This window comes from Felis catus, chromosome C2 (genome assembly GCF_018350175.1).
Source record: "Felis catus isolate Fca126 chromosome C2, F.catus_Fca126_mat1.0, whole genome shotgun sequence".
Taxonomy (NCBI): domain Eukaryota; kingdom Metazoa; phylum Chordata; class Mammalia; order Carnivora; family Felidae; genus Felis; species Felis catus.
This window is the reverse complement of record NC_058376.1, coordinates 55,918,376-55,943,413: the sequence shown is the minus strand read 5'-3', so window position 1 is coordinate 55,943,413 and position 25,038 is coordinate 55,918,376. Positions and strand designations below refer to the sequence as shown.

The 25,038-nt window shown below is 39.1% G+C and overlaps 1 protein-coding gene across 4 annotated transcripts in view; it reads left to right on the top strand.

Moving 5' to 3' along the window:
- Positions 1 to 25,038, top strand: part of MORC1 (MORC family CW-type zinc finger 1) — a 167,047-nt gene that overhangs the window by 2,893 nt on the left and 139,116 nt on the right. For 3 of the 4 annotated variants that reach the window (XM_019839671.3, XM_045036903.1, XM_045036902.1), the window contains exons 2-8: positions 1,171 to 1,224; positions 3,874 to 3,908; positions 10,347 to 10,415; positions 14,124 to 14,214; positions 15,405 to 15,513; positions 19,922 to 20,081; positions 22,237 to 22,342. In XM_019839671.3, the coding sequence (XP_019695230.2) occupies positions 1,171 to 1,224; positions 3,874 to 3,908; positions 10,347 to 10,415; positions 14,124 to 14,214; positions 15,405 to 15,513; positions 19,922 to 20,081; positions 22,237 to 22,342 (624 nt within the window). Of the gene's footprint in view, positions 1 to 1,170; positions 1,225 to 3,873; positions 3,909 to 10,346; positions 10,416 to 13,563; positions 13,694 to 14,123; positions 14,215 to 15,404; positions 15,514 to 19,921; positions 20,082 to 22,236; positions 22,343 to 25,038 lie in introns of those variants that run through there. The other variant, XM_045036904.1, reaches the window with a different exon arrangement.

The window sequence follows — 25,038 nt, the reverse complement described above, 5'->3', positions numbered from 1 at the left end:
TTCCAAAAAAGGGATATGTGCATGTGTGGGTGTGTGTATTTTAAGTTTATTTATTTATTTTGAGAGGGAGAGAGAGGGAAGGGCAGCGAGAAGAGAGAGAGAATCCTAAGCAGGCCTCGCACTGTCAGCACAGAGCCCGACTTGGGGCTTGAACTCATGAACCTAAGATCATGACTTGAGCTGAAGTCAAGAGTAGGATGCTTAACTGACTGAGCCACCCAGGCACCCCTATAGATATATTTTAAAATAAATTTTCAGCTAATGTCTTATGGCCTGAGGTATTTGGAATCACTGAGACACTGTAGATGATTTTTCTTCCTGTACAAATGAGCAGATGTGTTTTGATAAATGGGTCTCTCTTGTTTCTGCTACCTGTTTACTAAACATAAAAAGAAAATTGCAGACTGGATCTTCCCTTAATGCTGTGATAAAGTTGCTGATTGAAATATCCACATCAGGAAATGAAAAGCAAGTGTGGGACCCTGAAGGCAGCCTGATTTCACCCACAGATGAACATTCAGCCTTCAAAGCATAAATAGAGACACCTGTCTAATGTGTTTTGTTATCCAGGACTTGGCAGGAGGGGATATAGCAGAGTGACCACAGGTAATTCAGAGGAGTAAAGGGCCTACTGAAAAAATATACATAGATTATATATATATCTATCTATTTATGTGTCTGTCTATCGGTCGACTAATGGGGCAAGCAGGGGTCCCCTGCCAGTCTCTGTACATGCTGATGGAGTCTTAAGGCCTTTCAGTGTGCCAGGATTTTGATCAAGATTTTTCAGAAATAATTTTATCTTAAATAATACAATTTTAACGACAAGTTCTCAAAAAACAAGCAAACAAACAAACAAACCACACTTGAATATTGTTTATAAAGCAATTTTAAAACATGTAAATTTGCCGTAAGTACAGAAAGCTGCTTGAAGTCTTTGTTTTATTAGGAACAGATGGGCTACTTTGGCAATTGTGTTCTTAGGCTCGGCTTTGTAATGGACCACATCTGCTTCAGAATCTTGACCATGCTAAGAAAGTTGTTTCTGAAATAACTCCTTGATAGATTATCTGTCCTGAGCTGGAGGACATTTGTCTGCAAGTACCCCGAAGCTTTTAACACTGATTACAGAGTTGGTTTAACTTTTGGTTTTCCCTCTTTCTTCTTCAGCACCACGCACAGTTTCCTTTTTGGAGCGCTGGCTGAATTGCTGGACAATGCAAGGTAAGGCTCGTCCGTGAACTACCCCTATGTAGTCCGTGAACTACCCCTATGTAGTAGGAGGTTATTGGCAAGGAAAAATTGACTTCAGACCCAAGGGAGTGAGAGAAATGTGATCAATAAGGCAATTCTCAGAGCAGCGTCTATAAACTTGCAGCCCTCTTAGCAAGTCTAGCCTGCCTTGTGTTTGTTTGCCTCATAGTGGGAGTTTGCACAGTAGTTCTAAGGAAAAGGAGGAAGAGAAGGGATTGTTTGTAAAGTTTAAGAAACAGGAGGTGCCACATAAAAAATATGGATCCCTTGCCTACCCACCCTCCCTTTTTTTAAGTAGCAGCCTCGAGGTTGCTCAGGGGTCTAAGGGGCTTGGCATGTGCTCTCTTGGGACCAGGCTGTGCCTTCATCCTTGCCATTCTCAGTGGTCCCCATGGCCAACCTGAAGTCCTTCTGCAGCAGACACTTGACTTTGCCGGGGCTGCTCAGATGCTAGAAATTAATATCAAATGAAGCTGTTTACTGGACTTAGTCAAGACATTTAGTTTTCTCATGAAGAGGGTCTTTATAAAGTCCCTGTGTTACTCTAAGAAATTATTCTGTATCATTTAAGAGTTTGGTGGTTTCCTGTGATTGTCAAAATGAAAACTAGAAGATATTAAAACAGTATTGTGGACAGCAAGAAAAAATGTGAAGACATGGTTTGGGGCCTCTTCCTTTTTTTTTTTTTTCCCAGCAGTAAAAAATGGATCAAATATGTATTAATGTAGATACACATGTACACATATGTTGAGACATATGTGTATGCTTTGACATGAATAATTCTTTTTTGTTTGTTTAACTTTTAAATTTTATTGAAATCTAAGTTAGATACCATTTCTTCCTGATACAACAGCTGATCAGAGAGAAAGTACCTGGGCTAAAGTACAAAGCTTATTATGAAATATCTTAATATGCTGTAGAGGTAAATGATTTTTCTGTGCCTTACCCCATGGCATTTCGCTGCGAAGAAACTGTTTCTTGGGGCGCCTGGGTGGCTCAGTTGGTGAGCATCTGATTCTTGATTTTGGCTCACGTCACGATCCCAGGTTTGTGGGATCCGGCCCCGCATAGGGCAGAGCCCTACTTTCTGCAGTGAGCGTGGGGCCTATTTGAGACCCTCTCTCCCTCTGCCCTTCCTCACCCTTTCAAGTTAAAAAAAAATGAAAAAAAAAAGTGTTTCTTTGAAAACTTCCATTTCAGTGCAGTGGCATTTATGGAGGACCTATTGTGTATATGGTATTTTGTATAATGTACAGTTATGGAATGGAGATAATAACACTTTTGTGTCATGTGGCTGTGGTAAGGATTAGGTGAGAAGGCTTAAAAGTACTTCATTCAGTGCTTATTTGACACACAGAAAATGCTCAAGAAATGGCAGTGATAGTTCCAGAATTTCTATAAAGGAGGAGGTTAAAAGCAGCAATTGGCTAGAGGAAGGAGCTAAGGGCCCAACTTTGAAGGCGTTGAACAAGTCAGCCTGGCAATTCAGATGTATTTGGCGTAGTTTTGGGTTGGGACTGATGGAAGTGTTGGGAGAGACTCAGATTTTCCGATTAGAATCCCGGTGGCTGTTATTATTCTGAGCTTCCCTTCCCTCAACACATCCACTGCTGCATCAGCTAAGGCCACTTTCCTCATTGTCTTTCTCCTTTCTCTCACACCCCTCACAGTAAAACCAGGATCTTTTGGCTCTTGCTCTTTTTCTTTTACAATTTCCACTTTAAAAATAATTTTAAAAAATACACAAATGATATCTGTGAGTTGTAGAAAACTGGAAAAACAAGAAAAAAAAAGGGAGTCGTCAGTAATCTTGTCACATGGTGGGGCAGGGGGCGTCAGCATCCTTCTTAAGATCGTAAATATTTTCCCCTTTGCAGGCCATATGTTCTCTGCTGAAACTACTCAACTCTGCCATTGTGGTGTGAAGGCAGCTATAAGCAATATATAAATGAATGGGCATGATAGTGTTCCAATAAAACTTTATTTATAAAAACAGTTGGTGGGCCACATTTGCCTGTTGGACCATAATTTGCCAACCTCTGATCTAGAGAAAACAACCGTTTTGATTTTTTCCTTACGAATATGGATGTATTTATCATATATGTTCTTTAAAAACATGTGATCATCAGCTCAGGTCTCGATCTCTGACTGAGTTCAAACCCCGCTTTGGGGTCCATACTGAGCATGAAGCCTACTGAAAAAAAAAAAAACATATGATCATACAGTACATATTACTTAGTATTTTGCTTTTTTCTTTTCATTTTTTGGGCACTAAAATATATCATGAAAATCTTTCTGCAATTTACGGATTATTTTCCAACTAATTTTTTAAAAAATAATATCCATTTTTGTTGAGCGTTTTGTGTAGTTACACCACTAAATTCCATCTCTTCTTTTAAAATTTCTGAATTTCAGGTTTTGTAATATTCTCAAATTATGAATGATCATAGGTCTTGGTATATAAAGGTAGAGCAAAACATTTTAGTAATTGTTTTGAAGCAATTTAAGTGGATTTCTCTATTGTTTGGTACCTGACAATAGGTTACACCTCACATGAGGTGTAATTTTTTTAAAACATAATTTCATATTGAGGCAATGATATTTTTATATTGTTTCCAGAGATGCAGGGGCCGCAAGACTTGATGTGTTTTCAGGTAAGCATATTTGTTTTCTCCTCTCCCCCTTTTTTAATTCTAATGGAAAAGCCTGTAGTGATTTTGCTTTTATTTCATGAAATCAAAGCACATTTTATAGATTTTTAATGTAACTTAAGTGCTTTCTGAGTGCAGTGACCCTATGGGGAGCCAGGTTGAGAGCAGTACGCTCTGCGAGTAGAACTGTTCACTTGTTAGGGGACCCATTTACAAAATTAGATCTTCCAGGGTTTTGTGAAAGCTTCAGAGTGATTTGGAGCCGTCAGTTCGTCTGCTGCAAGAAAACAGTTTTATTTTAAAAAGCACATTAACTTAATGGCTATTCGTAATTAAGTATACCTCATTCTCGACTTATCACAGTTTTAAAATGTGTAAGTGAATGCGAAGTATGAATGTTTGAGGGCTGTGAAATTCAAACCAGGTGTGTTTTCTTCACTGACTTCATTTTTAGTCACCAAATGTTGATTGTCCTTGCTAGTTCATTTCATTAGAATACGATGCAAATGAGATCCTGTTCTGTATTTGATACTACCCAGATAAATGTCTGTAGTGTTAAAACTGGTCTCCAACCCCGATTCTGCCAGCTCTCCTATAAATGTTGGCTCTTGGTCACAGGCGAGAGGATATGATCTGTGATGTCAGTCTGTATCCATACTTAAAAAATAACTCAGGGTGCCTGGGTGGCTCAGTTGTTAAGCATCTGACTTTGGCTCAGGTCATGGTCTCATGGTTCGTGAGTTCAAGCCCCACATCGGGTGAGTGTATACAAGCCCCGCTTCGGGTAAAACCCTGCTTCTGGCGAGTCCCACTTCTCTAACTCTCTCACTGCCCCTGGTGGGATTCTCTCTGTCTCTCTCTGGCCCTTGCTCACTTGTGCCTTCTCTCTGAAACAAACAAAACAAAACAAAACAAACAAAAAACCAACTCAGTGCAATTCAGTTTTCTGAGTGTTTAAGATCCTGTGCTAGATGGGTGCTTCTGGTTCATGAAGGAGAGAGACACGGACACCTCGAGAGATCTGAGAAAACAGAATAAATGATTTTCTTCTTCCCTTTTACCCTCCAGGTTCTGAAAAGTTTGAGAAAGAAAACAAGAGAGTTGGTATCTGTTATTGATAAATGCTAGGTTGGTGTATGGAGCTTAGTATGAGAAATCCAGCAGATTTGCTGATCAAACCCCAGAATCAGACACTTGACCAACCTGTGGAGTCAGGCTTCCCCTCAAAACTGGTCTGCCTGGGGCAAGCGGGACAGAGCTCGTGCACTCTGCCAGCAGCTCACTCCCAAGAGGGAACAGGAGAGATCTGAACTGAGCCTCCCTAAGTGATTCTTCCTTAGATTACCAATCAAGAGAGTGAGCTTGCTGCCCCAGGGAAGAAGTGAGTGGAGGGGCAAAGAAGAGCCCCTTTACTAATATTAACGGCACTCCGTTCCACATGGAAGGAAACACCACTAGTAGAGAAAAAGTGGTCTTCCCTTTCATATCCAGTTATATTGTGTACCATAGAGTAAGTGTTTCTTGCCCAGGAGAGACTCAAAGTAGGGGGGGAATGCAGAGAAAGAATACCTCATATTTAAGAGCTAGGGCTAAAGTATGAATGTGGTTTTTTGTCAAGTAGTATAAAAAGAAAAGAATATTCTTGTCTGAGGAATTACTGTGAGAAAAAGAATGGAGGTGGATCAGTTTAGAAATTCATTCATCTATTCAGTAATAGTTTATTGAGTGTCTGTTATGGGTGAATGAAATGAACAGTTATTCCAGGTGCTAAGGATAGAGCCTTGAGCAAAATGTTTGGTTAAATATGTGTTCTAAGGAACATGCCTTCTGATGGGGGAGGGATAGACACGAATGAACAAATAATATACCAGGCAATGAAAAGTGCTAAAAGGGGGTAAAAAAAGTGGGATAAGAGAACAGAGAGTCATAGACAGATTGTACTATTTTTCATGAGGCGAATAGGGATAGTTCCTCTAACCAGGTGCTATACCATCAAAGATCTGAATGAGGTGAGGGGCCAAGCTGTATAGATACTTGGAGAAAAAGCAGTCAGGGAACAACGAGTAGGCTAGGTTGACTGAAGCTAATTGTTAAAACCAAATAGATGAGTACCTTCAATACCATGCTAAGGTTATTTTCTGTAGACAATGACCATTGAAAAATTTTGAACAATAACATTTGGCAGATTAGTCTTGTGCTCTTTTCTCTTCAAAGAAAGCTACTCGAGCCATGGCATACAGGATGGTCTGTAGAAGTGTGAAAGGAGGGATAGCAGGGGTGTGGCGCTACACAAGGACCTACACGAGATTTCATGAGAATTTGAACAAGAGGAGAAGAGGACAAGATTTAAGCTGCATTTCATTCAGAGCACAGATATTACTGATGAAGGGTCAAAGGGTTGAGAAGAATTATCCAGAACCACAAAGTACAACAGATATAATTGGAATTCACATGTTATGTTCTTTTGGGTTTGTGGCAGGACACCAGTGGGGCACGACAGTTCTCATTTCTCCTACTGTCTCCAGCGCTTGGCATTCTCTCTCTCTCTGTATCTCCCTGTCTCTCTCTCTCTCTCTCTCTCTCTCTCTCTCTCTCTCTCTCTCTCTCTCTCTCTCACACACACACACACACACACACACACACACACAATCTTTGCCATTTGCATTGAAAATGGTACTTCTTTCTTTAGTTTGTATGTGTTTTGTGAAGAGCTGAACTTAGGATTTTTGGTTTTAAGTTATGTATTCATAAAAAAAGCATCTATTCATGTTTTAAAATTTTTTATTGCAGCAAGTTGCAATATGGTTATCAACTTACCAAACTTTATTTTTCTTACAAAAATAATAAACCAGGGTCAGGGCTTATGTAGCGATAGATAGAATTGATATGGGATAAAGAATTCATCTAAGCATTGGGCTAGGTCTCAGAGTATTTACTGAGGCTCTAAGTTACTTTCCAATCTTAAGTTTTCTTCAGGTAACTTGAGGGAGGGCTATAAAATTCAAACTAACATGTTTAGACATTTATATTTTATCTATTCATGCGTATTGGTTGTAGTAAACTTGGCTTTGCATTCAATATGTGTGTGTGTATGCATATATATGTATATATACATATATGTATACATATATATGTGTGTATATATATATATATATATATATACATATTTGTATTTGTATTTATATATTTAGTGCTGACCAAGTGTCAGGCACTGGGTTAAGTGCTGAGTATACACAGTGCCTGCTTTTAAGGAACTGGCATCCTAATGTGGGGGTCTGTGGAAAATATGGTGTATATCTTCACTTTTATGGGTGGAGGGCCCTTAACTTTCACCATATCTCTGAGGCAACTGTGTTCTAAAAAAAGCTACTAATCTGAAAGAGAAATAGATACATAAGCAGGTATTTGTCTGTCCTTTGAAGGGTAGGAAGCACACATTACAAACTAAATGTTCTTTATGGGCACCTGATGATGTGGGAGAATTAGGAAGGTGTCCTAAAAGGAACCTTATGTGAACGAAAGACCTAAAGGGGAAATAGGCCTTGGCCTGGTGAATCAGAGACTGAAAGGGACAAAGGGGCAGTATGTGCAGGGGCTTGAATATGGAGAGAACATAGAACACTGATGGAGTTGCAAAAATGTTTGAGATGCTCAAGATTAGTTAAAGAGAATATTTGTGTGGAAGTGGAAGGCTGCAGTATGGGTGAGGGGAGGGAGTGATAAGAGATGAACTCGGAGAGTGTATTAGTCAGGGTTCTTCAGAGAAACAGAACCGGTAGGAGATAGCTAAATAGACAGACACTGTAAAGAGACAGACGGACAGATATGATCTGCCTCCCTTCCCCCCTCTAGATATGTATGTGTATTTATATATAATTTTCTATACATCTGTATGTATCTACGTCTATACATATAGATAGAGAGTTTGCAGGGGGAGGGTGAGAGGGTGGGATTTTAAGGAACTGGCTCACATGATTGTGGGGGCTAGCACGTCTGAAATCTGTAGGGCAACTGGCAGGTTGGAAAGTCAGGTAGGGCTGATATTGCAGTCTCAAGTTCCAAATCTTCCAGGTAGGCCAGCAGCCTGGAGACTCAAGTGCAATTTCTATGTTGCAGTCTTGACACAGAATATCGCTTCTTTGGGAAACCTCTGTCTTTGCCTGAAGGCCTTCAGCTGATTGGATTAGGCTCACCCACACTGTGGAAGTTATTTGCTTTACTTGAAGTCAACAGATTGTAAATGTTAAGTCTATCCACAAATGTTTTCATAGCAACATCTAGACTAATGTTTGACCAAACAGCCGGGTACCAGGGCTTAACCAAGTTGACACATAAAATTAATTGTGAAATGCATGCTGGTCCACACTCTGCTTTCAGCAGGAGCAAGGAATTAGGCAGCTGTTGCTGTAATCCAGAAGAGAGATGATGGTTTCCTGAGCTAAGGCAGTGTTGTACGGATAGAGAAAGTGGTCAAACTTGAGAGCTTGAGAGATGTTGAGAGGAGGTGGAATTGAGAAGACATATGGAGATTCTGAGGTTTTGACTCGGGCAGCTGAAGCCTAATGCAGAGTGATGCCATTTATTGAAACATCAGAAGGAGAAGTAAATCTGGCGGAGAACGTGTTGTGGTTTGTTTTGGAGATGCATATTTAACAGATAATAGAAATGAATCTGGAATCCTTAGTTTTAAGGATTGGAAATAAATGAGGCCAAGCTTCAGGGTGGAATGTAGGGGAATATTAAATTTTGAGGCTATGATGGTCTGCAGCATCTCATTGGGGTTTATAGAAAAAGTAAGCACTGCATATGTCTCTTGGGAATTTCAAGTCTTTCCCACCTATTCACCAGAGAATGCCCTTCTTTCTGCAAGCTCCTTACATGAGACCTTTATCCCAAGAGCTGCAAAATCAGTTGTTGCATCTATGCAGAGCCTCTTGAGGCTTGGATCAGGGGGTTCCCAGTGCTGATAAACACTAGAATAATCAGGAGAATTTTTATTCCTGTGCCTCATCCAAGACCAGTTAATCCGGAGTATCTCTACATGATTAAAATGTTCAGCCACGTTGAGAACAACTACATTGTGCAAAGAATTTAACAAGAGTGGGTTTCCCCTTGTTGAATTGTGGAGAATGTCATCCTCAGTCAGGAAGGGTTGAACAGAGCAAACACCTAAAGTGGAGGAGGAATATTCTGATACAGAAGTTGAGGTCAGCACTCCCAATAGACCAGGCTGAGAGAGGAACTGGGAAAATGAGATGGGAGGGAAGATCCAGAGGGTTTATTGGAAGTGAATTAGCAGGATTGGGGGAGAGATTAGAAGTGGGTATGTGAGCCTAAAATTATGAACCTGGAAAGCTTAGGTATGTGTTTTAGATAGTTATTTATAGATTACCTTGAACATTATTTAATTTTTAAAATGTAGATTGAGGGTGACCATTGAACACAAAGTTAACAGATGTGCTAAAACTGAATCATAGGTATAGAGTTAGCAAATCAGTGGGTGCCTGAGGTTGGGGTAGGCGTGATGGGCATGGAAGGGAGCAAGAAGGGAAGGACTACAAAGTGACCTGAGGAAACATTTGAGGTGATAGGTATATTCCCTACCTTGATTGTGATGATGGTTTCATGGGTATGTACATATGCCAAAATACATCAATTTTACACTTTAAACATGTGCAGTTTTTTTGTGTGTAAGCTATTTCTCAACAGAGTTATTAGAGAGAGACAGAGAGAGATGTGGTAGAACTTATATATCCAAATGTTGAAATTATTTTCAGAGCCAGATTATAAATTGAGCATTAAAATTAGTCTCATTAGTTTTAGTTACCTTTATATTTTTTAAGGGAGATTATTTTGTTATCTTAATGATATCTCTTAATCATCAAAATTGATTCCAAATAATTTAGCTATTTTCAAAAATCAAATGCATTTTCAAGAGGCAAATATTTGCTGCCACTAAGAAGCACACACAAATGGTTCTTATGGGAATTAACTACTTAGAAGAGAGCCTGAGGAATTTAATAAAAATGGCCAAGATTGACTTTAGAATTAGTGCTTTGGTGGAAGGGCAAAAAGGTTGATCAATTTGATAGAGGGATCCTGGGGTCACATCACCATCTACTTTTATTCCCTCCTGCAGGGAGGAAATGTCTGAAGTTTAAAGGGCCAGATTCCAAAGCAGGGCACGCCATGCTGTATACATAATTTATTAATGTGTAGGTGTTTTATGTTAGTTTAAAGCCTTTTTGTTGCATGATTATTTTCCCCTGCAGTTTCTTGTGAAATGCTAGCCAAGACACCTTTCTGAGTGCCACTATTGTGCCATAACTCTGTCACCCAGTGGCTGCATTTGAGGAGGACAAACAATTATGTAAGCAGCATGACTTTCTTATGAACAAATTAAGGCCAATATTTATTAGTAATAACTGCTTTCTCTTACAGTGGATAATGAAAAACTGCAGGGTGGATTCATGTTGTGCTTCCTGGATGATGGATGTGGTATGAGCCCTGGTAAGTTAATTATCTAGATACCTAACTGGCTGTTAGAGGAAACCGTCTGAAAGCCCATAAAATAAATAAAAATAAATTGAGCTATCTATGCAAAAACAGGTATGGCGCTATTAGGAAAATAAATCTCAGACTTAACATATTGTTGAACTTTTTATTTCACTTATGTATTTATTTATCTAACAATTTTAATCTTTATTTTTGAGAGAGAGAGAGAGAGAGAGAGAGAGAGAGACAGAACACAAGCAGGGGTGGAACAGAAAGAGAGAGAGAGATACAGAATCTGAAGCAGGCTCCAGGCTCCGAGCTGTCAGCACAGAGCCCTACGCGGGGCTTGAACCCACGAACCGTTAGATCATGACTGAGCGGAAGTCAGATGCTTAACCGAATGAGCCACCCAGGCGCCCCTATTGTTGAACTTTTTAGATTTAATTATTCCAGCTGACAGAGTAAATTGTAATCAATGTAATCATCTAAACCAAGACAAAAAGTGAATGTGGATAAATATTGCAAGAAAAATAAAAAAGAGAAGATACCGATTACTTAGAAAAAAAAAATTCTAGGAACAAATGGAAAAGAAAGGGTAACTGGATGGGTTCTGAGATTGTTTTAGCCTGCCTTTCAGGTAGTTCTTGCAAGAGTCCTGAGGCAGTTTCCAATGCCTTTAGGCTGTTTTTAATTTTCTGCTTAACCTTGAGGTGGAGGTTACCTCCCCTTGTTTTTTGTGGTTTGTTTTTTGCCTGCAGTTCAAGGGTTTAATAGCTTCAGTCTATTCTTATCATAATGAATACATTTATAATTCATTGCATGATTTTTTTCTTTTGTATCTTTGAGGCATTCAAAATGCAACACATAGTAGGTACACAATACCCGTTTGCTGTGGAACTGATACCCTCTGATAAGGGCTTTAAGTCATTTGGGATAGCTTGTCTGGGATTTCTTGTTTAACACTTTTCCATGTCCCATAAGGCAGGGGTTTTGACCACTAGGTTAAAAAAATGAGTTCAAACACTACGGAACAGTTCTGGTCAGTTCTACACCAGAGGAGAGGATGTGCATCAGTGCTACTAGTAGGAAACTGAGAATACAAAGTTATTTTCTTGGGGCATCTGGGTGGCTCAGTCGGTTAAGTGTCTGACTTTGGCTCAGGTCACTATCTTGCAGTCTGGAAGTTCGAGCCTCACATTGGGCTCTCAGAGCCTGGAGCCTGCTTTGGATTCTGCGTCTCCCTCTCTCTCTGCTCTTTCCCTGCTCCCGCTCCGTCTCTCCCTCTCAAACATAAATAAACATTAAAAAAAAAAAAAAAGTTGTTTTCTTGTTAGTCTCTGAAGTTCTCCCTTGGCACGAATAGTCAAAGATTATTAGCAAGTTCAGAAAATGCTCAAATATCTCACACAGTTCTTGTTCTGACTTTGGATAACTTTGATTTTTCCAGGTGATTTTGATTAAAAGTATTGTTGTTTCCTTAGTGTTTAAATAAGAGAAATATTTTGTGAGAAAATCATAATGAAAAAACAGTTTTGCTTTTCGCTTCTAGGCTGACTGTTAAGTTCATTTACCTGAGTTCTTAAACAACAATATACGATCTAGTCTAAGAGTTGCAGGATTTTTTTTTTTTTTTTTTTACCTCAATACCCAGGGTTTGTTGTCTCACTGCTTCGAAGAATGAAAGGTAGATACAAAATGAGCAGGAGGCATAAGATCAGAAAGTAAGAATAGTAGGAAAGCTCTGTTTACAGAGAGGGGACATTTGAAAGTGAATACCCGCGACAATAGGCAACGGTCTTTATTTTATAAGGTTCTGGTCACCTCCCCTCTTCCCTTCCCCCTTGTTCCTTCTCAAGTCCTACCCTATTGAACTGATAACTCTAGGTGCTGGTTGTCCATTACTGATTGGCTCATTTCCATTGTGTGAGGGCTGGTCTGTGGCCAAACCGTTCCTTGTGGGTCATAGTTTATGATCTACTTATTTTTAGTCAGGTCTTTTGTCAAATTCCTGAGAAAACCAAGGGGGAGTAGGTAGTGTTTATTATATTCTTGAGAGGGACCTTACTCCTGAGAGGGTTTGCTGTGGTCAGACACTCCCAGCATTGTTCCAAAATGTGTGTTTTTCCCCACCCAGGGACCTCAGTCAGGTCCTAACCTTTCCCTCTTTGTGTATTTTATCTTACTTTCCCTATTATATAAGACCCTTCATTAAAAAAAAAGAAAAAAAAAAGAAGCAGCTCCTTTTATATATGGCCGTGAGCAAAATGATCAAAACACAGGGAAGTGGCAAATACTCAGATTTTTAGAAGGAACTCAAACTTCAGTTGACGTATGCAGTAGTATTTTTAAAAGCCCACTAGTTAGTGTTGAGAGACCAATTCTTTGTTAACATTGATTGGAAATCAAGTAGTAAGTTAGAAGGAAGAATTTATCTGATGACTGAAAATAGACTCTGTGGCCCAAACTGATCTGGATCAACCTTGATCCATGGAAGTAACTGCAGTAGCTTCCACCCCTTCACTTCTGGTCCTGCCCCATTAAGTCCATTCCTCACATAGCAATCCTGAGGGTATTTGTTATCTTTTAATATAAATCACATCATATCATTCCCTTGCTTAAAACCCATAGTGCTTTTTCGTTACTTTGGGGTAAAATTTATACTCCCCAATAATGCTTCTGGTTTCTTGAATTATTTGACCTTTGTCTACCTCTTTGATCAATTCTCACGTCTCTGTCTCCCTTGTTTATAGCATTCCAACTACACCTGCTGGCTCTTCACTTGAATCTCATCTCAGATGTCACCTTAGGAAAGAGGCCTTCCCTGATCATTCCTTCTGAGGGCCACATTCCTTTTAATTCTCTATCACATTAACCTGGTTTTATTTTCTTTACCTAATACTCTCATAAATGGTCTTATTTATTTGCTTCTTTTAATCTGTTTCTCCTGCCATGACATAAAGTTATTGTGGACAGGGGTCATGTCACTGTTCTATACCTGTGCCCAGAACTCTGGCCCCACCATACATGGGAGTCTGTGAAGTGTGCTTTGAAAACCACAGAATATGGTCTCTGGTAACTCTGTACTATTACCCTTACAGTAACATTTATCAGCTGTTTAACCTTGAGCAGGTTACATAAACTCCTTGAAGTTCAGAGGATTCTTCTTTAGAATTCCAGAATGCCCTGGAGAGATCTGGAGAATAACTATGAGAGTCTGAAACAAGTAGCCCTTTTTCCTCAGGTAGTATCAGACCAGAAGCCATTCTGCCCTTCTCAGTCTTACCTGGGGCCAGGTAAGAGTCAAATTCGTGGAAAATTAGTAGTGGTACAAATAATTATAACACTTTTATTCGCACTTAACAGGTAGTGTGCATTGTATCAGGGTTTCACATGTAGATAATCTCATTTAATATATTTATCTTCATCAACAGCTCTAACATAGGTATTAACAGTTCCCTTTTAGAGACGAGGAAATTAAGACTCAGAGTTTAAGCTCTGTGTACCCAAAGTCATATGGCTAGGTCTGTCTGACCGTCAACATATTGCACTTGAGATCCTAGGCAGGGATCATGGAGCCTGACAAGGACTTGTCTCTGGACTGACCCAAGAGATGTGGATTTGTTCTAATGTCTTGAGATATGTGTGACATCCTGACAACTGGACCTCTGGCCAGTGTCAATGATTCATAATTCCTAACCACTTAAATGTCTTTCTCAATTACAGAGGAGGCTTCAGATATCATTTACTTTGGAACATCTAAGAAACGGTCATCAACCTTGAAGTTTATTGGACAATATGGTAATGGTCTTAAAAGGTGAGAAATTGTTTTCCTTTTTCAAAAAAAAAATATGTATTTATTTTTGAGAGAGAGAGAGAGAGAGAGAGAGAGAGAGAGAGAGAGAGAAAGAGAAACAGAGAAACAGCAAGGCAGGGAGCAGTAGAGAGAGGGAGACAGAGGATCCAAAGCAGGCTCTGTGCTGAGAGCAGAGATCCCAATGCGGGGCTAGAACTCATGAACCATGAGATAATGACCTGAGCCCAAGTTGGACACTTAACTGACTGAACCACCCAGGTGCCCCAGAAATTGTTTTCCTTTAGGGCATGTATTATTGATATTGGGAACAAACTTTAAAAAATATATATGTATGTATGTGTGTGTATACATGTATATATATTTATATTTCATATGTATATAAATGTTATATATAAATAAAAATAAAAAAATACATATATAAACTTTAGAATTCTACCTTGTTTTGGGATTTCCATACCTATAACTGACTTGGATCTTTACAAGATTTTTATTTTTATTTTTAAAGTTTATTTATTTATTTTGAGAGAAGGGGGTAGCAGAGAGACGGAGAGACAGAATCTCAGGCAGGCTTCATGCTGTCAGCGCAGAGCCTGATGCAGGGCTCGAACTTACAAACCATGAGATCATGACCTGAGCCGAGATCAAGGCTTGGACCCTTAATGACTGAGCCACCCAGGCACCCCTACAACATTTTTAAATTTAATTCTCAGATAGGTGATGAATCGTCTTTTAGGTATTATTGAAGGACCAGCTCTGTACTTCAGAGTTTCACTTAATTTCTGTGTTCTTTTGTTCTCAGAGCCTATGTTAGTGTAGGTGAATATGTGTCCACAGCTTATTTTATTAACCGGTCTCAATGCAAGATGAGGACAAGAGAATATGAGGACAAGAAAATATGCCACCTGTGTGGCACCTGCCAGGGACAGATGATTCTTCTTTTCTTGAGTCCTGAACAGTACCTTATTTCTAGCAGTCATGTTTCAAGCAAGGGTGTAGGGCTAGATTAATTCAAATGCATCTGCTCTACTTTGAGAAAAAAGCATTTGTTCCCATTTGGTGATGGGTCAACAAAACAGTGGAGTTACTTCTATGAAAGAACAATTCATTACACTGCATAGTTTCATGCCCACCTATTTCTTCTTTTTCATATATGAGATGTAAACCAGTATATTCTTGATTTTTTTGTATAGTGGATCCATGAGGATTGGAAAAGACTTTATTCTTTTTACAAAGAAGGAAGAAACGATGACCTGTGTGTTTTTTTCTCAGACATTTTGTGAAAGAGAAGGTCTTAGTGAGGTAAGAATTTAGATTTTCTTTTGGTTCCCACGGTAACGGTGTTGTTTTCATTTGCCATCTCAGGAGGTGAAGGCTACAATGGTTCTTTTCTGATTATGATTTAGAAGTTTAGGAACGTATTTGGGAAATGGATAGAGGGTGGCTCAACAATCTGGGGTCATTGGAAGCCTGTCCTATGGACTTTTCTTGAGTGGGTTTTTAACTCCTAGGCAGTTTTCAGAACTTAATTTTCATTATCCACGTACCTGAATCTCCCAGAGTAAGAGGCTCCTTTTGGCACAGTGAGATTTTGGGAGCCTGCAAAACATTTCCACCACTTGTGCCATAAATGATCGTTTTAAAATGAGTATTGGATTAAAAGACTTGGAATACAAAATCTAAAGAAATTGGGTGAAAAATAGACTTGAAACTGTAACTCTAGTGACTATAATTTCAACTCCATTTGATGACCTAGATATGCCTTATTAATTTGTAGTGTCTGGGTTTTACTGTTCAGAATGTCAGTTGGAATTCCATACAGCAAATACAGGTTAAGGAACTGCCTGGCACAGATACCTTCCCTGTGGAAGGTAGGACACCAGCAGAAGATCATCTGATCATCAAAGTGATCACAAAATAAGATAGCCTTGTCACAAAATGTAGGCAGACACATGTGAATTGGATACATGACACAATGAGAATGTTTAAAAAGAAAGCTGGGGGGCGCCTGGGTGGCGCAGTCGGTTAAGCGTCCGACTTCAGCCAGGTCACGATCTCGTGGTCCGTGAGTTCGAGCCCCGTGTCAGGCTCTGGGCTGATGGCTCAGAGCCTGGAGCCTGTTTCCGATTCTGTGTCTCCCTCTCTCTCTGCCCCTCCCCCGTTCATGCTCGGTCTCTCTCTGTCCCAAAAATAAATAAACGTTGAAAAAAAAAATTAAAAAAAAAAAAAAAAAGAAAGCTGGGGGTGCCTGGGTGGCTCAGTCGGTTAGGCGGCCAACTTCGGCTCAGGTCATGATCTCGCGGTCCGTGAGTTCAAGCCCCGCGTCGGGCTCTGTGCTGACAGCTCAGAGCCTGGAGCCTGTTTCAGATTCTGTGTCTCCCTCTCTCTGACCCTCCCCCATTCATGCTTTGTCTCTCTCTGTCTCAAAAATAAAAAAATAAAAAAAAACGCTAAAAAAAAAAAAAAAAAGAAAGCTGTTCAGTGAGTATGCATTTCTGCCATTAACAAAATTGTCAGAAACAATGGTATAGATAGAGAGCCTTGATTGGTCAGTGAGGGTTTTGTGGAGAGACTTCCACTTGCAGCTGGAAGGGCTGATACGTGGAGAGGAATGGCAGCAACTCTCAGACCTGGAGATGAGTACTGGGGTTTTGAAGGGCAGTGTGGAGATATGAGGAGCACGGCATGCCCACTGGCAGTGGTGGAGTGGGGCTGGATAAGGAACAGTCTATAGGCAATAGGGAGTAGTTGAGTGAGAGACTGGTAATGAGGAAAAGCAATGCTTTAAGCATTTATGTTGTACTTGATGTATGTAAAGGCATGGAAAATTGACCAAAGCTGAGGTTACAGCTTTCCTAAGATGGCCCATTTCCTTTTTTTAAAAACTAAAACCAGCAACCCTTTCCCATTTCCAGTACTACAGAGGCTGTCTCTTTCAAGAGTATGAGCAGAGTTTTTCAATATTTTCCTTAATATCTCTATATAAGAGATACTTGTATTACTTGTATTACTCGTATTGTATTTGTATTACTTGTATTACTTGTACTTGTATTACTTGTATTACTACTTGTATTACTTGTATTACTACTTCTTGGTTTGATGTAGGTATTATCTATTAACTGCTCATTACAAAAGGATTTATATATATTTTTTCCTCTGTTTATATCACACATACATACCATCCCAATTCTCCACCCTCAACGTAGCTCCATTGTAATTTTACTCATGCTAATGTTTGATATTTACGTTTTAAGACCAGAACCACTTTTCACAACTATAACCATGTCATGAACTATTTTTTCCTTTACCTGCATGATTTTTCATTTTTCCTGGAATTAATAATTGTCTGCTTAATGTTCTATGTTCTTAACACTGTCACTGAATATTTTCTTGGTTTTCTGTCTTTATCGCTATCTTAACCCCAGTCTCCTGTACTCTTCTTAGTCCCACCTACTGAAGACTCTGTTCTGGAGTCTTCTGATGCACTCCCCCTCACTCCTGCTCTCCACAGCTGGTGCTCTGCTCGCTCCCATCATCTGTCCTTGAGACCATATCCTCCATGAGTTTTCTTTTCTTTTTTTTTTCCTATTTATTTATTTATTTATTTATTTATTTATTTTTAATTTTTTTTTTTCAACATTTATTTATTTTTGGGACAGAGAGAGACAGAGCATGAATGGGGGAGGGGCAGAGAGAGAGGGAGACACAGAATCGGAAACAGGCTCCAGGCTCCGAGCCATCAGCCCAGAGCCCGACGCGGCGCTTGAACTCACAGACCGCGAGATCGTGACCTGGCTGAAGTCGGACGCTTAACCGACTGTGCCACCCAGGCGCCCCTCTATTTATTTATTTTTGAGAGAGAGAGAGCGTGCGGGGTAGGGGCAGAGAGAGAGGAAGACACAGGATCTGAAGCAGGCTCCAGGCTCTGAGCTGTCAGCACAGAGCCCGACATGGAACTTGAACCCACAAACTGTGAGATCATGACCTGAGCCGAAGTCTGACACTTAACCAACGAGCCACCCAGGTGCCCTCCATGAGTTTTCTTAACAAGGGTACATGAAAGGTCAAGTATTTTGAGACCTTACATGCATGAAAATATTTTTATTCTATCTGAACATTCAGTGGTAATTTGGCTTGGTGTTATTTGTAGGTTGGAGTGAATTTTCCCTCAGGAATTTGAAAGCCTTGCTCCAATATCTTATTTCCAGCGTTATTATTGAGAAGTCCGAAGCCATTTAAATTTCTGAATCTTGTTTCTGACTCTTATCTCCCCTTGTACATTTTGAAGTCAGTAGAATCTTGTTTGTCTCCAACGTTCTGATTTAAGTATTTTGCTTTTTGGGCCAGTCTATTTGCATCCATTGTGCTGGTTGCTTGTTGGGCATTTTCAATCTAGAAACATGTGTTGTTCAATTTGGGGATATTTTTCTGTAAAGTTAATGATTTTTCTTCCATTCCTATTCCCTTTCCTCTCCTTCTGCAACTTCTGTTGCATCTGAACTGGTTCTTTAATTTTCTTACCTTTTCTCTCCTGTTTTCTGTTGTTTATATTTTTGTTTTGTTTCCTGGGAGATTTCCTAACATTTATCTTCTAACCTTGTCATAGAAATTTTTTTCTGTAATCATATTCTTCATTTCCAACAAGTGTTTTAAATTCTCTTAATATTCCTTTTTAAAGATCTATAGTTTTGCTTCATGGATACAGTATTTTTCCTTTTAGCATTATAAGATATTAACAATGATTTATTTATTTTTTCCTCTGAAATGTTCATCTTCCTCATACAGTTTTTGTTTCCACTGAGTTGCTTTATTTGTGCTTATTTGGTCTGTATTTATCATATTGGAGTAGTACTCCATATTGGAGTACTACTTTAAAGAGTAGTCCAATAAGATGTGGATTGAAAGCTCTGTGAGAGTGGTGTTCTAGCTGAGCTGTATGATTGCGAAACCCTCAATGTAATTTTCTAGATGTTTTTCCTTCTGGGCTAGTCCGATTTCTCCAGGAAAACTCCTACAGTCTTCTGCCTGAAGGCCTACCTGACATCTTTGGGGGACCCAAATGAGAGAGGAGGCCTGGGTTCTCAGCACTCAGTATGTGTACTTCGGCCCCTCTGATCTCAGTAAGGTCCCCCTGATCATTGTGCCTGACATATCCTCTAATCCAGAAATAGCTTGTTCTACTCTTTCTAGAGAATAAGCATCCAGTCTCTGTGGAATTGGGAGAGCTAGTGGCAGATGGGGATCGGGATGCTACTTCTGGCTCTTCCCTCTGTATCTCACCTCCACAGTTAACTCATGCCATCAGTCTCTGAGCCTTTTACGGTGTTCTGAATTGTAAACAGGCTGTTTTTCTCTTCTGGCGTGGGCCTCCGATCGGCTTTCCTGGATATGCTGTCATGTACTTTTCAACTTCTGAAGTGTCAGTACCGTTGTCCCCTCTGCCGCCCTACCCATATTTCATTAGTGGGCCGAAGCAGACTCCATCTGTCCCCACATTCTACAATGGAGCATTTTAGAACACAACTCTGAGTGTACATAATTGTTTTGTGTCTCTTCTTTATAAAACTAAAATACAAGGGGGAAATAAACTTTCAATTTCATGTTTTCCAATTTGGCTAGATGAGGAATGGACTGAATTAGGAACAGACGGAAGGAAGATGGTTTGTATTTGTATATTTCATAGTAAACTGATGTGTGTGTTTTTTTACAGGTTGTGGTTCCAATACCTTCATGGTTAACAAGAACCAGAGAATCTGTTACAGATGATCCTCAAAAATTCTCAACAGAGTTGTCTATAATTTTTAAGTACTCTCCATTTAGAAATGAAGCTGAATTGATGCAGCAGTTTGATATGATCTACGGGAAATGTGGTAAGATCACCAAAATTCTGAAATCTTGATAGAAGTATTTGCTTTTACTGCCTTTGGAAAGATACTTTACGTGTACTTTTGTATTTTTTCTATTTATAATACCATGCAGGATCTCTCATGGGCACAGTCATTCATTTTATCCATATGAATTTTGTCTTAAGTGAATCCAGACATGAATAGCTCTAAATGCCTGACGCTGGGAGAAAGATTTGTACTTGCCTGAGCTTGGGAAACTCTGGATGTGAAGAGGATGACATAGTGTGTGACCACAGGGAATACATAGTCCCTGCACCAGATAGCAGAGTTAGGAGATGCTTACCGCAGCGTCTAAGGTTAGAGGAGAGTTTTGTAAGAGAGTTAGCAACTTAGAAACCAATGAGTCTAGGTTTCTGTGGCAGAGAGTTAGTAAAAGCTTCATGTTCCAGATGAACAGAGCTTTCTGTATTTCTGTATTTATGTGTCTACTAACATTTTCCAGTGCCACTCATTCTCCAAACTTCTACCTTTACTATCTAGAAACAAGAAGAATCTACTCTAGAGAAAGCTGTGCATTTTCCTTGATTTATGTAACGTATATAGTGAAATTCTGAGAAATTTGTTTCTGAGTTGGCTTGTATTGCCCTCAAAATTTCTTCTCGAATTTGTGGCATTTTGTTTAAAAATGGTATTTTTTGTCACTCTCTCCCTTTTCTCTTAGAGGAAAACTAGTGGCAACTTCATAAATATTAATGTTATTAATGTATACGTGATACACTTTAAGGGGAGCTAATGTGATTTGTTGGTTGACTTTAAAAAAATTATTTAACTTCAAATTCATTAGCATACCTTGTAGTATTAGTTTCAGGAATAGAACCCAGTGTTGGTCGACTTTTAATTGTGAAATACTCATGTAAATACTAATGAAAGGGGGGCGCCTGGGTGGCGCAGCCGGTTGAGCGTCCGACTTCAGCCAGGTCACGATCTCGCGGTCCGTGAGTTCGAGCCCCGCGTCGGGCTCTGGGCTGATGGCTCAGAGCCTGGAGCCTGTTTCCGATTCTGTGTCTCCCTCTCTCTCTGCCCCTCCCCCGTTCATGCTCTGTCTCTCTCTGTCCCCAAAATAAATAAACGTTGAAAAAAAAATTAAAAAAAAATACTAATGAAAGGTATACTATTTCTTGAATATTTTTCTAAACACCTTATAAATATTAATGCATTTAATTCTCAAAACAACTCTATGCTTTAGGTGCCTCATGAACTCCATTGTGTAGATTGGAAGAATTAGATTCAAAGAGGTTAGGAAATTTATCTGAGGTCATTGCATTGGTAAATAAATGATTGATCCAGGATTTAGACACAGGCAATTTTTGTCACCGTGCTGTTTGTTCTCTCTTGTGTCTTAGTACTACCAGGAAAAGTGTAATTGGCTGTTTTTTTAATTTCTCTGACAGTCTTGTTTGTCTTTATATCACAATCAACTTTGTAAAGAATTGGGATTTTTTTTGTTAACTATGCTTTAGAGCAGGGGTCAGAAAACTGGCCTGCAGGTCTAATCCAGCCCCATATGTGTTTTTATAAATAAAGTTTTATTGGAACACAGCTAAATTCATTAATTTATGTATTCTCTATGGCAGTTTTCATGCCGCAGTGGTGGACTTGAATTGTGAGTAGTTGTCACAGAGACCGTACAGCCTGCAAAGCCTGAAATGTTTATTATCTGGCCCTTTGCAGAAAAAGTTTGCCAATGCCTATTATAGGGTCTAAAAGCAATTCTTCATATTTGTACAAATTTTAAAAACTCATCTTTGTTTTTATGTGCATTGGTTTCAGTTCCACCAACAAGAGCTTTACCTATAATACAAATTTAGCTCAGACTCCTCCAACTATTTTCATAATGCAAATTATGAAAAAAGTGCCAAAGTTTAAGAATCCACGTTGAGAGACTTACAATGAATTGAATAGGAATAAGCACTTTCCCGTAGAAACTCAACACTCTGGAAGAAAGTGGAATGTGCTGTAAGACGTACATCTTGGAACTTATCCAAGCATATTATTTACTGAAGTATTGAAGGAAATTTGGTCTAGAGTAGGCTTAATTCCATAGATGAGATAATAGCACTATGACTAATATTTGGTGTTGTTACAATACTGACAAGGCAAACATCCTTTTTTCTACTAGGTACTTTGCTGGTTATTTATAACTTGAAGCTTTTGCTTAGCGGAGAGCCAGAGTTGGATGTTAAGACTGACAAGGAAGATATGCTGATGGCTGGGGCTCTTGAGGAGTGAGTAGTATGTGTGTTTGACAGAATGTCTCTCAACAATGGCAGTATCCTGGTCCTATGTCTGAGGCCACTGGGCCTTAGCGCTGAGATAATTCATTTTACCCCAGTTACAGATGAAGAGAGTTAGGCTGGACCATTGATTCCCAAGCCTGGCTGACCCTCTGAGTGACCCAGACAGCTTCTTAAGTATAGGATCTTGTCTTATCCCAGACTTTGCTGAGTCAGAATCTCCAGATATCAGGCGTAGGAGTCAATATTTTTCACATGTTGCCCAGGTGATTTCGAGGTGGCAGCACATTTTGGAACCACTGGAATAACACCTTTAAGCTTCTCTAATTCTGAAACTCTTATTTTATGAATATTAAAACTGAAGAAAACAGAGTTCATTATTCGTTATTTATCATTAAAAATGGGCATCAGTATGGTGTGGAGCAAAAAGAAATATGACCAACTGATAATTAAGAATGGCCTTATGAACTTCACGCTTGCAGTTTATAAGTAAATAAATTGACACATTCATTTTTCTTGGCTATTAGGAATCTATATGAAACAGAATAAGGAAGGATTGGGGAGCATGAATGAAAATTGTGGAGAAATAATGCAACAGTGACCAAACCTAAGTTTCTCCAAAGTAACTTTGTATTTGAAACTTATCAGCTTGAACGTGCAGTTTCTTAGTGTCAGAACTCTAGAGTTACAAGGGATTTTGAAAGAGTTAAATTCAATCTGATTCATTTTAAATACTGATGTTTGGTGCAAGTATAATGAGAGCAGCAAATATGAAGCATATATGAAATCTTAAATTTTCTAGTAGCCACGTTAGGAAAGGTAAAAAGAAAGAGGTCAAATTAATTTTAATAATGTTTTATTTATTTAATCTGGTATATATAAATTATAATTTTATTTTATTTTTTTTTTTAATTTTTTTTTCAACGTTTATTTATTTTTGGGACAGAGAGAGACAGAGCATGAACGGGGGAGGGGCAGAGAGAGAGGGAGACACAGAATCGGAAACAGGCTCCAGGCTCCGAGCCATCAGCCCAGAGCCTGAGGTGGGGCTCGAACTCACGGACCGCGAGATTGTGACCTGGCTGAAGTCGGACGCTTAACTGACTGCGCCACCCAGGCGCCCCTATAAATTATAATTTTAATATGAAAAATATTAATGAGACATTTTATACTTTTTTTCCTGCTAAATCCTTGAAATCTAGTGTGTGTTTTGTACACATAGCATGTATCAGTTTGGAGCAGTTTTCTAGCATGGCCAATAGCTACCATATTGGGCAGTGCAATTTTAGACTAAGATATTGAGACCCAAGGAAATACATAAACTTAACAAAGAACCTATTTTTGTTTTGTCTTTGAGGTGAAATTTGAAAACCCCTTCCCCAGTTAGAAAATTTAGTGTTTGATAATGCTTTTAGATGATCTTTTCTACTTAAAGTTTTTTTTTATGATTTATATTTTTCTTATTTCATTCTAAAATGTGTAATTCTTAATTTACACAGAAATGAAGGGTTTTTGTCTTGGAAAAAAAAATCCAGCCTCTTTATTGTTATACAAATGCTGGGAACCCTTTTGGCAGTATTAATAAGCCAAGATCAGAAAGGAGGCCCAGAACTGTTACTGGCACATCCATTACCATCTCCCCCTTTCCTGCTGACCCTACCTTTCTGCTTAACAGCTGGTTCCAGAACCAATATCTCATGCTACTTAAAAGCTTTGGGACTAAATTTTCAAGCAGTTATCTGTCAGAGTGCCTTGGCATTTCGACACTAGCGTCAGGAAACAAATAAAATTATTAGAGGAATAATTTGACAGCTAATTCTTTGGGAAAAAGTTCTTACTGTTTCCAGATGGTTTAATGAAGTCAGAAGCTTCTTAAGTCATTTAAGCAATTAATCACAAAACGAAAATGCATCAGACCCAGGGTACGTACAGTTTAATTTAGGAACATTGACCACATTGGATTTGTTTGTTTGGTTGGTTTTTCAACATTTTTCGTAGTTTAATCACAAGAAAAGCTTTTTAAAGATGGCTGGGGGCATTTTGATGAGGCTGGGTTGTTGTAAAGAGGAGATGTCATTTCTGTACCAGGGGCGCTCTCTATTTCATGGTTTCTGATATGAGTTTCATGATAGTGCCAAGGAGGGACAGCAGTATCACCTCTTGGGGGGGGGTAATTATGTATAGGTTTCCCCTCTGAAAAGTCAGTGGGCTCTGACATTAACCATTAACCCAGATCCTCTTTACTAAGGGACTAGGAAAACATGGACTCTTGTGGCTGAAAGAATACTCTGGTCAAAGATGGATCTTTTTCTGACTCTTCTTGCACTTACGACTTCTGTTATTTGAACTTCTAAACAAGTGCAGTTTACATAATCTTGGTTTTCAGAACAGGTGGTTTGTAATATAATAACTCCTTTGCCATTTTTCTTGTGGTTATTGTGTCCCCTTAAAGCCACTGAGCATGATTCTTCCTCTGTTCAAAACAAGTCTCAAACCTTGGAACTATGCAATTTCCACCTTTGGTCTTAGATGGTATGGTCCTGCTGATTCTGAAAATAATTTAATTTTCTACATAGAAATAGGAAAATTCAAGCTTTCAGGCTTTTTTTTTTTTTTTTTTTTTTTTGGTCTCAGAGAAGAGTTTTTTCTGATACTATTTTTTGTTCCAATTTTGTTTATTGTAAAAA